The 19,126-nt window shown below is 38.0% G+C and overlaps 2 protein-coding genes across 3 annotated transcripts in view; one reads left to right on the forward strand and one right to left on the reverse strand.

Annotated features, from left to right (window-relative positions):
• The window catches only part of LOC140242830 (transcription initiation protein SPT3 homolog), a 113,981-nt gene extending 104,725 nt beyond the window's left edge, over positions 1–9,256 (forward strand). For both annotated transcript variants that reach the window (XM_072322581.1, XM_072322582.1), the window contains 7 exons: positions 2,446–2,530; positions 2,837–3,026; positions 3,644–3,850; positions 4,503–4,615; positions 5,280–5,660; positions 7,580–7,693; positions 9,027–9,256. In XM_072322581.1, coding sequence (XP_072178682.1) covers positions 2,446–2,530; positions 2,837–3,026; positions 3,644–3,850; positions 4,503–4,615; positions 5,280–5,660; positions 7,580–7,693; positions 9,027–9,071 — 1,135 coding nt within the window. In that variant the 3' untranslated portion in view covers positions 9,072–9,256. The remainder of the gene's footprint in view (positions 1–2,445; positions 2,531–2,836; positions 3,027–3,643; positions 3,851–4,502; positions 4,616–5,279; positions 5,661–7,579; positions 7,694–9,026) is intronic.
• Positions 9,257–14,122: 4,866 nt separating this feature from the next.
• Positions 14,123–19,126, reverse strand: part of LOC140242761 (cilia- and flagella-associated protein 47-like) — a 55,952-nt gene continuing 50,948 nt past the window's right edge. The window contains exons 47-50 of the mRNA XM_072322520.1: positions 18,346–18,517; positions 17,802–17,963; positions 17,198–17,366; positions 14,123–16,252 (exon numbers count right to left, since the gene is read on the reverse strand). Of these exons, the coding sequence (XP_072178621.1) occupies positions 16,031–16,252; positions 17,198–17,366; positions 17,802–17,963; positions 18,346–18,517 (725 nt within the window). The 3' untranslated portion in view covers positions 14,123–16,030. The remainder of the gene's footprint in view (positions 16,253–17,197; positions 17,367–17,801; positions 17,964–18,345; positions 18,518–19,126) is intronic.

Below are 19,126 nucleotides of genomic sequence, written 5' to 3' on the forward strand. Positions count from 1 at the left end.
AAACATGCCAGCTCTCATCTAGGGGGAACTGTAAGTTGGAAAACATGTTACAGAATTCAAAGTAAAAGTGAGGAGCATTAGTCATCCTCATTATTGTATTCTTGGACAATTTTAGGTGGGAGATTTTTGAAGCCTCCCCAGTTACCTACCATATTAGATTCTACTGTTATTTTCATCACAGCAAATGTCCCTTTCATTAAAAAAAATTCAGTTCAGCTCTTTTCAAGCTTTTAGATTTGAATTTGGACTCACTCCAGCGAGCTGTAAATCCATATCACTGTCATATGAGAGTGCTAATCCTAGCACTTTGTCCTTGATTATTGAACTTTTTTTTTTCTCTCTCTCTGTACCGGATAGTCTTTTCCCTTTATTTCACCTGGTAATTCAGAGAAGATGATTACCAGTTCCATGAAATCTATTAGCATCTCCAGTACTGGTATTAATACACTTACTACGGTTCAGTCTTTCCTCTATAAAATATGTTCTGAACTATGTCACATTGAAGATTCAACCCAGTGATTGCTGTTCTGTATAATTCATAGAAAGGCATCAGTACAGAACCTTTTATGAACATGCATTCAAATACTTGATTTCAAAATGCTCACACCTGTTGAAACGTCTGTGGTACATATACCTTGTTAAGGACAGGAAGACAAGTAAAACTCACCAAGCACTTTGTGTTTAGCTTGAGAAAGCAAAAAGACAACTTCATAATTCTTGCTAAGAACTTTGTTTATGATGAGGAGGCAAAAACAAAACAAAGAAAGAAAAAAAAAAAAGAGGGCAACTTTGTAGAATTCACCAGGCTTTTGTGTATGATGAGAAGGTAAGACAGGAGCCTTCCTAGAAGGTGAGAAACCAACTTGTTCAAACTTGCCTTGGAAAGAAAAGGTGATTTCCTTTGTAGCAATTCATAAACAGGTCTATTTGTCAAAAACTCACCCTCTTGTCCAAAACATGTTTTCATGAGTCACCTTCTGGCCTGAGCTCGGCACCTAGATGCAGCGCTGCCAACATTGGAAACTAGTTGAGAGTGAGACTCCCATAGGCCAATGCTATAATTTTTTAGTCAAAATGAGTGAGATCAATAGAAATGCATGCAAATGAAATAGAGTTTTAGAGTGAAAAAGAACCAAAATGAGTGAGTCTCACTCTCAGTGAGTGAGAGTTGGCAGCCCTGTAGATAAGTTTACATGAATGTCTTTTCAAGTTTTAAGAAGCGGCCCTACTGCATACACTAATTTGCATAGAATGGAGAGCAACACTCTTTAGGCAAGATTTACTGCCATGGCAAAAGGAAAAGTCCATGGCCTGTATAGAGTCGGCTAGCTTTATAAGGAAGAAGATAAAGGAATGCTTGTGCAAGTTTTTGACACAAGGACCTGATAAGACTGGTAATAGTTTATAATGAAAATAAGGATGTATTTGCCTCTTATGATATGAAAAGTTATTCAAAGCCGCACCATGTTGTGTGCACTGGAGATCAAATTGTCCACGTCCATCTTACTCTGACCAATCAATCACAAGGAATGCCTGTAGTGGTTTACAAGGGGAAAAAAAAAATCCCCTCCCTCTTCCACTGTGGAGTTTCAAAAGTGTCTGCTTTTTCCCTGCAGTTACTGCCATGGAAGAATTTGCTGTAAGTGTATTGAAATTACACAAACAAATCTCATTGCAACTGATTCTCAATACAACATTATTATGTACATTATGCTGTTACAATTTTATGCAGACAACAAAAAAAAAAAAGAAAAAAAAAAAGAAAGAGGAAAACTACAGATTGGTGCACGCATTGTATTCTCTGTGTTCCATTTAACAAAGCTGACACAAGAGGGGGCTATTCCATGTAGGTACTTAAGCATTAATGCCATAACAAAGGTACAGAAATGCCATGTGTGAAATCAAAATTTGATTGACATAGAATATTAAAGTGTATGATGAATCTACTAAGTACACAATGTTTGGAAATGATACAGAGTAAACCTCATTTTTTGTGTATATCTTTTTAATGGGGAAGGACAAATGAATAATATAAAAAAAAGTCAGTTGGTATAAAGCTGTGCTGGTAGAGGGCTGAACATGCTCATTATACTGCTCAATGGCATGGACTTTGACTTTTTGATCATATTTTAGAAATGGTGAACATACTCATCTGAATTCCATATGGATGCAAAGATTTGAAAACATGATTATTCTTCAAGGTGTCACTGGCGCAGTAAAATATGTAGTGCCATACAAAAGAATTAAACCAATTGTGAAAGCAATAGCAAAGTATAACTTTGCACATTGGTTTTCAACTCTTGTATTCTTATAGATGTTCATCTTGCAGCCGAAACCTGTAATCTTGTATCTGCAGATTTGTGTATTCCCTTCTTGAGCTTTTACATACATTCCCCATACAATTTTGTAGCTGTGTAAGTGAATTCCATTCATTTTCCCATGCAGGTTTGCACTTGGAGACTGTAAAAATCCTCTGTATGAGTCTGCATACATAGTAGAAGACATTGTACACCACCAGATGCTGGTTCTGGTAAGTAAAGTTGTCCAGTGTGTCATGTGTGAGGATGTTGATATCTAGAGCCCAACTTCTGGATGGACTGGAATTGTTAGGCTGTAAAATGGCATATAATAATTTTGCATTATCTAAGTATGGACAATAACTGAAATGAGATGAAATGAAAATATGGTAACATTTAACAATTTGGATTTCTTAATCTGAGGGAATTCAATATATGAAAAGCATCTCGATAGTTGTTTTCTGTGCATGATAAGCATAGTGGTGTTAAGATTATTGAAAAAAAAAATGTAATTTATCATTTCAATACTTGTATCCTAGCTCCAGAGGGCAGCAGACATTTGTACATTACGTGGAGCCAGATTCATCAGTATTGAGGATTTCATCTTCCTCCTGAGAAAAGACCACAGCAAGCTGAGGAGACTCTTCCAGTTTCTTAACTTTAAGGACACCAGAAACAAGATAGCAAGACAGATGAGCTGTGAAGAGGAAGAAGGAGGGATAACAGATGGTGAGACAGTTTGTGATGTTCTTGCACTGATGGCATGAAGAGCTATTATATTAAGGTGCCATGCAACTCCATAGTTAATTTGATTTAATGACAGATTGGAATTGAACAAATCAAATGATAGGAATTTCAATCAGAATTTAACATCATTTTTTGGAAATATCAGTTTAATGTCTTTTCACAAAGCAGTTAACAGATAAGGGAATTAACGCCATAGGGTTAGTGGCACCTTTAAAGTCCTTATTTTTCTCAACCTACAAGATGTGAATGTTGATCTCATTTATATTGAAATGCTGACACTGATACCAAATGTGAAATGACAAATTTTATAATCCTTAGGAGCTGGTGTTAGCCAGTGGTGGAAAGAGAGCACCTGTTTTTAAGTTCAGGGATTACTGCTAGTGCTAGTGTTGAGATGATACTGACGCTACATATGCACTTACACTAAACTTCAAATCACCTCGTCATTGATGAGACTTTTGTAATCATGTGAACATTCAATGCAATGAAATATATGCTGACTTGATGATTGAACATTTTATAAGCGTACTGTGTGATTGTAAAGTTCAGTGATTAAACTGATGAAACAACTCCATCCCCTCCCCCAATTTCTCTTCCAGAACAAAAAGCATCTCAGGCCAAACGAAGACGGTTGTGCCAAGATATCCTGTCCAGCATTGACCACACGGGGGAGCTCTCAGTCCTACTGGACTCGGATGAAGTGGACCCAATCAAGTTGGAGCGACAGGACCGAGCTGACCAGAAGGCACGAGGAATGGACCTCACTGCGTACAAGGAGTACACTGAAGCAAGACAGATGAATTTCAGTGAGTCAGATGCTAGAGTGAATCAACTTGTGAGAGACGGAAGTCAGCTTTTCTTTTTTTCTTCTCTTTCTCCTCATTTCCTTTCCTCTCCTATCCTCCTAATGTCACCAATCTCTGCTGCTACTCTTGTCCCTCCCCTCCCTCTACCCTCTCTGCTCTGCTCTTGTGATATCTGCCAAAATGTCTCTTCATATATTACATCTTCCTTGTTTATCCAGTAGTCACATTATTAAACTCTTTGCTATCAAACATGTATTACGTGACAGTATCTATTTCTAGTGCAAGAGAGAACATGCTATTTTTTCTATCTCTCAGTCTGCACTGCATTCATTGTATCATATTTGTCATTCAGTTGACTTCTGTTTGGAATCTTTACACTTTTTTTTGCAAAAATGTGAGGCAACTTCATCTGAACTTCAAGTTTGTTCTTTGTCAAAGTACGTCGTAAGATATTTATAACACCTACCATGTAGCATACATAGATATATACACTGTGTAGAAAAAAAGACTGCGAACAAAATATTGCAAGAGAAATTACATTAGTTTAGCCCTTCAAAGCTGCTCTTTCACTCTGTGTATAGAATGATGTCACTTGGGTTTGTTGACAAAGACTTGTTCTTTATCACTTGAAATCATATTCCATTTTATCCAGTCAAGAAAGCGAGTAAGTTCAAGGAGTGGTTGGACATCAGTCATCTTGAGCCCAAGCCAAATGCCTTTGCCATGGAGATTGTTGGATATCTGGCGTATGAGACAGTGGCTCAGGTGAGTGCCAATGACTGTCACCTTGACTCTCACGTGTGCATTATACCTCTCAGAGGTGTGTCATCCAGTATTAACAGTGGGTAGCTTGGTCTTAACAATTCTGCTCTCATTGAGTATAGTTGTTTCCCAGACTTTGTCAGCTGTCAAAACTGTTGGATTCTTCAGCAATATCACCCTGTTTTGATAGATGTGATGGATTAGTTGGTAGTCTTGCAAACAAGAGGACTGAGTTCAAGCCCAGCCATGCTATATGGCTATGCGTTATCATCCTATTCCTTCTGGTAAGAGGCAAAACACTCTGTCCTGCAGATAGGAAAGTAAATGGAGATCATGAGTATGAAATGCCCATGCATGTTATATATAAAGTAGAAATTCTGTTTTATTTAGTGATATAATGACTGGTTATCAAGTCATGCACTTTTTAGGATGTGAATGTACACCATCCTTCTGTTGGGGCTAAGTGGGGAAATTTCATTCACAAGTTTGTGTAGAATATTCAAAGATTTTGCGTTATACTGGTAAAGATTTAGTAGACTCACACTCAGTTATTTCCTGATAACTTGATAGTGTCATTTATGGTATGAGTGGTGTGCACATTGCACCTGGTGAATTGCTCTAACTCATGTATGTAACCTTCCACATCTTTTCATCCCTCCCCCAACAGATCATGGACCTATCTCTTCTAGTTCAGAGGGACATGTTAGCATCCCCTTGTGACCCTATCTCAAAGTCCATGGCCCCAATGTGCTTCAGCAACATCTCCCCTCTAACCACCCACCCTCACACCAAGTTTAAGTCGGCCACCACTACCCCTCCCTCCACCCCCTCCCAGTCCCCTGTCCCCTCCTCACCAAAGTCCCCCACAGACAAAATGGCTCTGCCCTTTCTCTCCTCCACCAATGGCAGCGCTGGCAACAGTGGTGGCAACTTGACGACAGCCAGTAACAGCAACCCTTCAGAGAGCTCCACCCAGTCACAGGGGGAGAGCAAGTCAGCTCTGTCAGCTGCAGGAACACCCAAGGCAAAGTCTAAGAAGAAGAAGAAGGTACCGTGCATTGGACATGTACTGATGAATGCAATCCAATATTTTACTCAGTGATAGCTTTATGAAGACATAATCGTATTTCAAAGATATTTTTTATAAAGCATCTTGCTGCAGTGTTTTAAATCAAGCTATCTTGGTTTAATGCTTTTCCTTGACTGCATATAGTCGTTGAAGCCTGTTTTCTCAAACAGATTGTGTTTTGTGGCCAGCTTTCATATTGTTTCTGTGGTATGTTTCTTTTTGAGATAATGATGATGCACCTCACCAGAAATTCAATCTTGTGAATTTAAAAGTATCTAAGTCAGAAAATCAGATCCTAGTGACCTGAGTGAAGCTTTAATAGTGTCCTCAATTTTAGTGTATGTGGTATTTATCTGCTTGTAAGAGGCACTCTCTTTTACCAAGAAATTTCAAAATATGCTTTGGTATGCTTTGGCTGTCATATATCTTTTTATGCCTCCGCCACGAAGTGGTGCCGGAGGCATTATGTTTTCGGGTTGTCCGTCCGTCCGTCCGCTTTCGTTTACGCGATAACTTGAGTAATATTTACTGGAATTTTACCAAACTTGGTCCAAGTATGAAGTATGATGGGGCAATTATTTGATGAGATTTTGGGTGAAATCGGCTAAAGGTCAAAGGTCAAGGTCAAATCATGAAATTGTATCCGTTTACGCGATAACTCAAGACTGGATGGAGCAAATTTCACCAAACTTTGTTGGAGGATGATGTATGATGGGACAATTACTTGATTAGTTTTTCAGTGAAATCGGACAGAGGTCAAAGGTCAAAGATCAAGGTCAAATCCTAAAATTTATCTGTTTACGTGATAACTCAAAACTGAATGAAGCAGCTTTCACCAAACTTGGTCCAAGGATGATGTATGATGGGAGAATTAGTTGAGTAGATTTTAGTGACATTGGCAAGAGGTCAAAGGTCAAAAGATCAAGGTCAAATGCTACAAATGTTGCAATTTCCCCCATATCTATGCAATGCCCGAAGGTATTTTCTTGAAACTTGGTGTGGACATGTACTACTGCGTAAAGATTCTCCAGAGAGAGTTTCATGTCATAAGGTCAAAGGTCCAAAGGTCAAAGGTTAGGTGAAAATGTTGCAATATTTTCTCGCAAATGGTTCAATGTATCTTAGCGGAACTTGGTACATATGCATGTACTGTCTGGCAGGGATTATCTAGGGAATTTAGGGGTCATGGGTCAATAGTCAGGGGTCAAGGTCAACTCCTCAAAATTTTACTATTTCCCTCATATACTAGTATATGCAATGCTTGCATTATTAGTTTCAAAACTTAATACGTGCATTACCTAATGGAGATTCTCCGGGAAATTTCCAGCCAGAAGGTCAAAGGTCAAAGGTTAAGGGTCAAAGGCCAGGTTTCAATGCCCCCCCCCCCAAAAAAAAAAAAAAAAAAATCTATTTTGTACCATCATCACACTCTTTCTTCGTACCTTGGAAATTACTTAATGCATAAACTTCCCCAATCCCCAAATATGTGTACCTGCACTCTTAGAAAATTATAGCAAACCCAGTTGAAGACATTTTTGACAAACCTGTCATTTCAATATTTTGCCAGTTATGTGAAACTGTCATGGATCACACATTGTGAAGACATTGTACTATACGCCTATTGGGAGAATCATGCATTATGGCGGAGGCATCAGTCGCCATAGTGACATTTCTAGTTGTTTATGGAAAGGAAGAGCAAAGTTATGGGTATAAATGTAAGAGATCAAATCTTGTGCTTAAACACATACACTTGTTGTAATGCCAAACTCTGATAGCCACCCTTCAAAATGTCATGAAAGCCCATAGTGTCGAGATATGAAAGTGATTGATGTGAAGAAACAATGTCCAGCTGATTTCAGCTGCATCATGGAACTCTCATTTCCATTTCTTGTTGTCAGGGCAACGGTTCATCTCTCCTTGCCCTGACACAGTACAGGGCCATTCAGCCTCATCACATCATGGAAGCTGTGAGGAGATACAATGATGTCATCAAGCCCATGGCCCCATTCTCTGTGAGTGATCCAAGATTGTATCTGCCTTTACTGTGGCCAAATTTATAGCTAAAACCATTTAGGCATGCATGCCAAAGCATGCGTATTACCTTCCAAAGAGTACGGTGCCCTTTACTTTAATTTGAAGCCATGACACATTAGTTTCCTTGCCCAAAGTATTCACTGAACACCAAAATTATTATAGATCACAAAACTGGAATGGAAACTTAGGTCATGCAACATTCCGCCGATTAACAATAAGCTTCTTCTGGTGTTCTTCCAGTGAAAGAATGGTGCGTATATGTGTGAAGTCTATAGGAATTTCACGCACTGATGTGCTTTCAGTACGTGAAAGATGGCTCTGAATCTCTCAGATCGCGCGGTCCCAGACCGAGCAACGTGGACAGTATCGCAGAATCTGCTGTTTACTCACACCTTAAAGAGACCAACCACTCATTCAACAACAAGGACGTGATGGTGCTTGACAGAGAGGCATGTTGGTTTAAACGAGGCATAAAAGAATTGATTTCGGAACGAATGGAGGAACCCAGCCTCAACAGGAACAGGTACCTCTGTTTCAACCTCTCACATGCCTGGGACTGGGCGATCCAAGAGATTCCGAGTCAACTTTTGTGCACTGAAAGCGCATCAGTGCATGAAATTCCTGCAAGACTTCACACATAAAGGACCATTCTTCCACTTGCAGGACGTCAGAAGAAGCTGATTGTTAATCGGCGAAACATTGCTCGGTGAAAGTTTCTCTTCCAGTTTTGTGATTTAGAATAATTTTGGGGTTTATACTTCAACTGGATGAATGATAATCTACATCAGTTTATTTACTGAACACTGCCCCCACACACAGCAGTTTTTGTTAATACAAGCTGTAATATGAGGAGATGGGGGAGTCATGAATTCACCACAGCTTAGAGTAAGATGAGCCTTTAAACATCAGTCTAGTATTATGGATTGAAGATAAATTAGAATGATATCATGGAAAGACAGAGACTCATGTCCAAGGTCTGGTAAGTGGCAAGATATTGACTGAAACAAATATGTGGAAACCTCAAACTTATGGTTTTTGTAAAAAAATTCATTTACATGTATTTACATCAAATTTTAGCCACAAAACATTAATGAGTTCAAACTTCAGTTGTTTGGGTGAAGGTCTAAAGTAGGATTTTATGTCTATTTAGATATTTGTAGACCAGATTTGCAACATTATTTGCAATTTTGTGATTGTTTCTATTTTCAAGTATTATGTTCTCTATGTTTGCCTTTCTGTCTATTGTGATCCCTCTGTCTGTCCTCCCTTCCCTTTCATGCTCTCTCTCTCTCCTTTTGTCTTACCTTACAGAAACATGTGATACAGGGGAGGAAGCCCAAGCTACTTGTGTTGTGAGGATGAGGCATCATCCACAAACTGATCTGTCCATCTTAAAACATTCCACTCTTTTCTACCTGACATAGTGTACAGCACTTGGAAGGCACACTCAATGTGTTAGAGGTGTGCTTCTCTTTACATTGACTAGTGTTGATCAGAAAAGATAAAACAAAATGATTTAGTCATCAGTGGGAAGGAAAGCTGTGCACATTATAGACCCTGGACGGTAAGTTGTCCCGTGTTTCTTTCGCATAAATATGTTGTGTGGATGTTTCTAACATGCATCAAAAGTTTGCTGTCTATGCGAGTGATATTTGGCATGAATTCCATGTCACTATATGAGAACATCAAAAGAATGTCTTTCGGATTTTCTTTTCATTGAAAGGGAAGAGTGTTTCATATTAACCTTCCCCAGTTGGCATGTTTTGTTCACTCCAAAGAGGTATGAAGCATCTTTGTGTATGTCCTTTACTGACTTTTGTTACATTTTTTTTTTCAAATAGCTGAAGTTGAAGTTGAAGTTAATTGACTCAATGACCCTCATGGGGTATGGCAGTGTCATGTGGACATGAATTAGGGTCATCCCCAAAGAAGTGTTATCTGTACACTTGTACAAATATAAGCATGTACATGTATAATGCTACAGAATCTATGAAATGCATTTTAATTGTTGGTGCTTTTGCTTCTTGTCTACATAAGAAATGAATATGAAACACTTCCAATCTTATTTTGATCAATTTGTATGCAGTTTTTCAGATAATTCTCTTTCAATTGATTTTCCTACAAATCTTCTGAATAAACAGAAATAGTCTACATTCATTAATTTAACTGCAAGTGATTTGACTATTAAAGGTACTAGAACATCTGATAGCTTTATTAAACATTGAATGAAATGCAATTTTTTTCAGTTTTCAATTTTATATCAATCATGAATTCCATCACTTTGATGCACCTAGCTGTTTATGCAAGGACTAAAAAAACTCCAGCTAGGCTGGGGTTAATGTCCAAATCTTGCTCCCTTTGTTGCCAGGGTTTCTATTGTAACTGACTAATTCCAATGAGACAAAAACGTAGATACTGAAATACATTTAGTGAACATATTTTGTCATTGATTTATGAAAGGCATTATAATATGCTGGTTAATACATTTTCTTGGCTTTTATTATTTAGAAGTCAAGCCTGGTTATGAATTAGTTACTGTAAAAGTGGATATTTTCACAGAAGTAATTTGTCGCATTCTGCTGAGTAAGATTAATTTTGCATATTTCTAATTCCATTGAATCATGACATTACACAGTGGTACATATAACAAGCAAAATATTTACATGCTTTATTTTCACTTGTTTTTGGTCGCGCAAAATGTGCTAAAATTTACACAACATGATAGTTTCCACCTGTAAAAATATGCGAATTATGAAGTGTGACTTGTGTATCATTCAGTGCATTCAATGAATTCAGAGTCATAGGGAATAACTGATATATCTCTTGCATTGCCTACCTGTTAATCTAAAGTGTTTTGACTGTAGTTTAAGCCCCATTCACATATAAACATGGATCCTCAAGGATCTACACGGCAATCCCCGGATCATGCCGGCGATGATCCGGAGAGTTCCGGGCTAGTTTTGCCCCGGATGGAGCGTCAACGAGCGCTGATGACTGTACACATGGTATCAACACGGCAACTACACGGCATCCACACAGCGCTTACACTGACCTCCACGGACCATGCTGGACCCACCTGGCAACTACACGGTCCATGCTGGCAGAGCACGGCGTCTGCACAGACCATCAGGGTGTCTACACGGACCATCAAGGCGTCTACTCGGACCAACGCAGCAACTACACGGACCAACAAAGCAGCAACACGTACCAAGCCGGCATAAAAAGCAAGCTGATTTTGGATTTTCATCACTCTTATTCTCGTTCTCGTCACGTATGGAGCGTGTAGATCCATGTTCATTCCTATAATACCATGTTTGAAGGTAATGGTCCATGTAGTTGCTGTGTGGGTGCCGTGTAGGTCCACGAAGCTGCCTTGATGATCAGTCACGGTCCTTGATGTAAAAAAAAAAATTGCCTCTTAATAAGATAGTTCAATGTTATATTTGACTATATTGAGTAATTTTAGTATTCTAGAAAGAAAGAGATTAAAGTGTTTTTGCCCTAAAGTTATACTTGGAGAAACCTTGTACTTATCTGTTATTGAAGGGAAAGACCTAGTCATGTAAATGTATGTACCTGTTGTTTTACGATGACTAACATATAATGGAAGAAGAAAAATGCAAAGAGCATATAATAGTGACTTTATACCACTACTGTACTCATCACTCTAAACAACAGTTTTGATTCTAGAATTTCATAAGTGCTAACCACTGGTGGACTGGTAGTGAGTTGAAGCTAAATTTTATAATTGAAGAGACCAAAGAATGAAATAATGCAAAGTATATCGATGGCAGAGATAACAATAAACCTAACAGTAGTAAGATGTTATTACGTGTACATCTCTAGAATTCTTTCTTCTTTAAGAGCTGAAAGAGATTAAGTGAAATGCTGCATCTAATGCCTTCAAGTTATCATTCTCACTGTGTATAGTCATGCATTATGCCCAGTCTTGCTTTAATAAGTTTTAGTTTGCTGTCTTGATGGTAACATAAGAAACACAGGCAATTGGTGCTCTATCTCTCTCTCCCGAGTAAAAAAAAGAAGTCAATTGTTCATAATGTGAAATAATTGGGATGATTCTGAACAGAGGTATGTACATGGAGTGTAATGTCAACTTTTTCCTCCCCAGTAATAGAGGATTTAACAGTAGGCCAACAGGCAGGTCATGAATGTTAGAAGAAGAGATCCATGGAGGCTGACTTTCTAATATACTTAACGCCAGATAATCCTGCATATGCTATCCGCATAATGAAAGCGCACGTGACTATCTCTTTCAGAAAGCATGAGGAATAACATCATTGTATGTTGGAAATAGGTTGAGAGAATTAGTACTTCTCATTGAGAGAATTAGTACTTCTCATATTTTCTTGTTATTGCCCTGCAGTGATGTCACAAACTAGGTTTCCATCCAACATTGTGGAACCAAAACTGTAAAAATAAATAATTTTTAAACTGATCAACTGATTTTTTTTTCTTAAATGTCACCGATGTGTTCTACTAATATTGCTGCATTCACTTGATCTACAAAATTATATATTTGGGTATCATTTCCCTCCGAGTGTGTAATGCAGACCATTGCTAATAAAAGCATTGTTTGCTAAATGGATATGATATGAATTGCCATTATTAATTGTGACTTATCATGCTAAATAACAATATATGCATTTGAGGCAGCTTTGTGAGTACCAGGGTTGCTGGAAGTGTTCAAACCTATGATGTCAAACAGGGTAAACCATAATCTTTCAGATGTAGTTTCATGCAACTTGTATGTTTTTCAAGTATCACATGGAATTGCTTGAGGCATACATGAATGCAACAATTTAGACTAAAATGTAATGTTTTGTTGAACTAAGATGTAGTATGTGATGTAAGAGTAATTCAAGCAGAAAGAGAAATGTGTTGATTAGGGGCTGTCTCTACTTTCATCAAGTCTTTTCTTGAAATTCGAGCACTTATGTTTTCTCTGTTTTCCTGCCAAGTTATATGTAGTTTGTATCACAAGTTAGTTTGTGTTGAGTAGTTTTTTTATACTGTTTACTATAATTTTGCTCTTTGTGTACTCAATTGTGTACTGTATTTAGCCTGTCAATTCCATGAATGTATCTTGGAACAAACAAATTAATCTTTTACTGCATCTATTTGTTATGTATCCAAAATGTACTTTGTGTGTTGTCTATCAGTCATTCCATGAGTGTATATCCCATTGTAGCCATCAGGTGTGTTATATTGTTAAGTCTGACTGAAGCTCTTTATGTTTAGCAGTACGCATCTTTAGGGAGTTGTCATTGCTTGCCACTTTTTGTACATCTCATATAACTCTAAAAGTAATGCTTTGTATATTTTGTTTGAGTGTGTGTGTTTTATATGGGGAGGGGGAATCAGGAGAGAGAATTTTACTTCAGATCACTGTTCATTGTTGATAGCCTTGTGTCCTTCCTTCCTTAGAACATGAACAAAAAAAGAGTCGGATGCACTTAACAGATTGGTAGGTTATGTGTGTACAATCATTGCATACAAGCATCACTGTGCAGTAGATGCAGTCTCCTGAATTGCCAACAGACACTGTACATTGTGTACATGTTGAGAGGAATTGAGCTTGGTCACCTGACCACTGCTTGTGCTTTATGTCTCAAGTGTTTTAGCTTGGGACACATGTTTAATAGTTGGTAAACATTAAAAGGAAAAACGTGTTTTCAAAATATGAATTCTGATGGGTTGGATGGACATTACATCACATACATTGTTTTTGTTATTGTGGATGGTGTTGTAATAGGTACCATGAAAACAATAATGGTGGGAATCAATGTCATGAATGCATTTCATTTACAGTCATGCACAATTCTAGACTATCAACAGGTTCACGATTAGCCTTTGTCTAGTCCAAGCCTTAAGCCTCTGTGAAATAATGTGCTTTGGCTAACCATACATTTGTTCAACATATAATTTAGTACTGTGCATTTCATAACCATGCTTTACTTTATGACAGTGGTTGCTAGATGACTTTCAATATTGGGTAGCAAAGTGCTGTAGCATGTTGTCATATGTTTAGCCACTCTGCCTTACCATATGGAATGTCTTGAGATGCTCACTGGTATATCAAAGTCAAAGATCCATGAACATTCAAACCAGGATTAGCTGTGTGTATCTCCTGCATAGCCACTTATCTCTTCTCTAATAAATCAGACATGCAGTACTTATGATTCTAGTTAACAGTGGCATGAGTTGGACGGTTACAAGAATCTGATTGCTCTGACAAGTTTTTGTGTTTGTTTGTTTTTGCATTCGGTTATAAAAATGCAATGTACAGTGAATATATAATGACATGACATGTATTTGATCTATTAGCTTCATTTAATTGTGAAAATGTTACACTTTGCTGAATAAGCAACAAAAAAAAGTCACAAGTTTTCAAGCAGTTGAGAGAGGATATCATATTGTTGACATTTTTTTTTTCTTTTTGCATTTATATGATTTATTGTGAAACAAGTTGTGGACATTTCTATTATGTACAAATACAAGCATTTGATAATAAAAGAAATAACACATAAATCACTAGAATCTTTCTTGGTGACTTCTTTTCAGGTCGAGAGTAAACTAAACCTCTATGAAGAACACATTAATTGCTTGCTGCTTGCTTGACAAGTATGAGCAAGAGGGCTACTATATGGTATGAAGTGCAGTTTCAGACCACACTGTACTTTTTGTAGATTTTGATACAGGTGATCTTGACTCTTTGCATTGATGAAGGAGAGATCTGATGCGAGAAAATGTGCCATCTGGTTCACATTACAGTAAATAATCTCTCTAGTATCAAAAAGTGGTGCTACATAATATATGTATGCTGGAATGTACCAGTAGTTTACCTTGACCGCATGCAACTTTGTAAAAACAAAACAAAACAAACGAAATAAAAGCATTGGAGAAATAATTTGATAGAAGTTCTTGACGTTTGAATGTATTAATCTCCATACAGAAACATGCACATTTGAGATATATACTATCTTCATGCTTGACAGTTTTAATTCCTATGTTAACACTAAAGATCAGTGTCAATATTTCTACCATATGAGCATGCAAATGACACAAGAACTGCATTGTAGTTTATTTCCTCTCACATAGTATAACAAATTGTCAAATTCTTTAGAATTAAATTGGTCAATATATGACATCCTGACACATACGACATGCAACCATAAATCACTATAACACCATTGCAGAGGCAGCTGGACAGCAACATTTCAAATGTGCACAGTTCATCCTCTTCTGTTTGACATTTGACAGGGTGCATCATGCACAATGAATGAAAGCGAAGAGTTGTGCTTACAACATAGCAACAGATTTCTTCAAGTAATTCCATGTATATTGGTGGGATAATTGACAGTTTGTGGAAGGCCTATTCACGTTCGAATACTTGTGTGCAGTGATATAAAATTTGAAGGACGGACTTTTGACTTTGAATACAAAGATATGGAACGAAATAATGCACCAAGGCAGAGTTCAGTAATATACATTTATACTGTACAACATATACAATTTAATCTCTTCTACACATTTATGTTGAAGCATAGTTACTTATTGTGTTTACAATATACATAAATATTTACACACAAGTTGTAATTTATACAATCATTACGGATACGCAATGCATGTCAACAATTACAAACCTGATGTCATGTGGGAAGACAGTCAGGTCAGTTCATCATACTTGGTAAAGCCAGATAACTCAATGCATCCATTCCCTATCTGTAACATTCAACATTTTGTTCATATTTAATTCATGAAACATATCTTGTAATGATATGTAATTATCACTAACTTATTTTTCTTTTGTGTTTGTCAATGGTCAGCAACTATCATAGTTAGATAAACATTCACTCTTCTCAAAACCACAAGTTGCAAACAATAATCACAATACAATTTCGATTAACTACTAACAACCAGTAGCAGCTACTTACAGTTGTACGTAAAAAAATAAATAAAAAAAAAACCTTAAAATTCATGCAAGCTAAATAAATCACGTCAGGTTTGTGTACTCTGTGTGATTTTCAAATATACCTTGATGTGAGAAGATTCTTCTGCTTGGCAGGCATAGCACAATAAAGGGACAGTGTGTTTCATCTGAATTCAGGAATTAGAGAAAAATAAAAGCTCATCGCAAGATCTTTTGAGGCTAATTGCCTCACAGTGGAATGCCTCACAGCAAAATGCCAACTTCAGATGTCTGTTATTCTGGATACCTAAAAAGCCTGCAAAATTGATGTGGTACCATCTGCTTGATTTCTCCTAGCCCCATCTGGAGTCCATAATCCCTTCTTTCACAGTCCATCTGTGGTCTTGAGGAGAATAGGAGCCCCCTTGACTGGTGAGGACACTGCTGTGGTGGTGAGGCGGAGGTTATCCAAGACAAAGTTACGCTGTTTGCTCCTCTTTATGGGGCTTAGGTGTGGTCCCTGGATGGGTTTCTGGGAGTGGCCTGCAGGTGGGGTATACTCTGGTATCACTCCCTCTACTTGGTACGTCCATTGCATGTCTGCAGTCTGATTTGGGAAAGGGTGAGGGGGAGAAAAAGAAAAGGCAGAAATATAATGTCATTCTTTATTACAGGCAAATCATGTTAATTGTTACAATTTTTTATTGCTATCAACACCTCTATAAATGATTACATAAATGGTATCCCGGGGTACCAAATAAAAATCAGCCATTTTGTTGAATTATTTTTTTAAAAAGGTTGTACCCTGGGTGCCAAAAAGAGGAAATTATTTTGGTGCTGGAGCTAGCGCGCGCTAGCCACTGCACTGCACTGCACTGCACTGCACTGAAGCACACGCTAGTGGTAGCACAGCATGCCATGCACGCATAGTATAACATGCAATGGCATGGGAATGACTGCATACACGCACACACAGTGCATGCATTTTTCTCTGGCTGTCCTCCAGTGGACGTGAGGTGGCGCTACACAACGCGGTAATCCGGGGTACTACGGTACCCCGGGGTAACGCGTGATGCATCAAATAGAGGCCCCAACTTGTGAAACATTGGGTAATTTCAAAACAGAAAAGATTCATAGCAGCCTAAGATAACTGAGAAAGCTACCTTATTTTGGGATAGTATTACTCATTTCATGAGCACCAGCAGGGACACAAATAGGCTTGTGATGACTTAGAATAACAACTGAAATAGGTCCTGCCTCACTACTTCTGATTCATAACCAAAATGAAGCATTATGATGAAATCTTAGCTGCCTATCCCTCTGGGAACTTTAAAATGTCATGCTTGTGGAAGAAAAGGATAGTTCAAGGATTGTCATTTCTCTCACTGTCAAATAACCAAGTGTTCAAATTAAACTACAACTAACTTTTCAGCTGGCAAAAGTCCAACAGATTACACTTTCACGGATGCTGGAAAAAGTCGGCAAAGATAGACATTGGTCACAGATGTTGTCCTTATTGAAAACAGCACACAAGGGCAAAATGAAATCATACCTGAATGACCAACTTGGCATGGTATGTCTTGCCATAAATCTTTGGAGTGAAGCCCACTGTAATGAGAGTCCCTGTGGTGCCCAGTGGCTTGAGCTCCCCAGTCTGTGGGCTGACGGAGAATTCCACATCACTCCCTGCCACAAAGTAGGCCTGAAATGCCACAGGATGCCTGAAGGTAAAGAAAGCAAAACACTTGTAACCTTTTGCTCAGCCAGCAAGAAAGAAAGAAACATCATTTGCCAATCATGCACTATGTTTACCATACACAAAATTGAATGAAAGATTTAAGGTTTGAGTTTCTCACATGTATTCTCCATCGTGCCAGTACACATGAAATCCAGGGCTTTAAACTAATTATTCAATTGAATGATTATCAACCATTCATTGGTTGTTGAGTAAGTGAAAAAACATGGAAAAACCCTGCAAATTTCAGAGTACAAAGCCTTTTATAGAAATCATGCTGTTAATTTGTCTTGTATTAATCAGATTACATGGACACATTCACATAAATAAATGGCTAACAACACAACAGATCTTTCCCCCCTTCATAGATATAAAACCATAGACCGACCAATGCCATGCATGACATGAGTGGTGAGCTTACCTTGCCTGACTGGTAAGCCTGAAACCAACTAAGGCTTCCTTGTTGAGACCTACAGACTCAATGGTGATCACATCATCCACTGTCGGCTCGGTGGAGACAAAGCCCAGAGGGAAACGCCACACACCACCAGTAGTTGCCTTCACACATAGCTGAACGTTGTGCCTTCATCATAATGACACACATGAAAATATGATGTTTGAGACAGTGCTTCAAAGATATTATAATCATATACCTCTGTCACTCACATTGACCATGTACATACAGGTTATTAAAGATGCACAAACTAAAGGTGCCTCTAAGAAAAGTAGTGTACTCACAACTTTGTTTCACCCCAAATCAATTTGAATACATTTCAAAGAAGTAGTTTTAAAAAAAAAAAAAAAGAAGGAAATTGCTTCTATGAATATAATGCATACATATATGTGTGTCTCATACAATGTCTCATGTTACACCAGACTTTATTGAACTGCTAATACTCAACAATGGGATATCACATGAAAGTTGAGAGGCATTAGGCATAATTTTTGACGTGTTTACTATTCACCTCATGGTCTTGAAGGGTGCATAGACGACATTGAAAACCAGGGTGACATTGCCAGAGAGTTTCTCCCTCTGCTTGCGGATGAGCTGGAGGGAGACAGCATTCTCCAGCTGGATCCTGGCCTCATCGCTGGGGTAAATCAACTCATAGCTGAACTCATTGGCCAGGGTGTTGCCTGCATCAGGGACAATGATATATGATATGTAGGGAGAGCCCTTTGAGTTGATCTGATATGATTTGATTTATTTACTCTCTGCATGGCATTGCTTACAATTCCTTATTTTCAGCAATATCACAAAAACATCATAAGATATTCAAATATGGTATTACATAGCACAGTTATTTTGCACAATTTCAACAATTTTCATTACACACATGTACATGTGTAATACAGATGCATAAAAATTTCTGACAATGCATCTTGTTATTGCCGTTGTGTTAGTCATTTTGACACATTGACAAACAGCTAAATGCAGCACTTCAGACTCATGACAATAGGTGTAAGCTGGTACAGAAAGGATGTTGCCACTGCTGGAGCTAATCTCTAAATGAAAACTTAACCCCTACTGCAATCTACCATCCAATATTAGCATAAGAATGGCTGTGTCATGATAGGGTCATGATAATTATGATGACAAGACTATGGAAAAATGGAGGAAGAAGAGGAAAAGAGGAAGAAAAGAGCAAAGGACCTTCATGAAAACAGATACATTGGATGTCAAAGATATAAAGAGAGAACTGACAAAACAGGTAAAGATATATACATTTAAAGAGAGTTCTAGGA

This window comes from Diadema setosum, chromosome 19 (genome assembly GCF_964275005.1).
Source record: "Diadema setosum chromosome 19, eeDiaSeto1, whole genome shotgun sequence".
Lineage (NCBI taxonomy): Eukaryota > Metazoa > Echinodermata > Echinoidea > Diadematoida > Diadematidae > Diadema > Diadema setosum.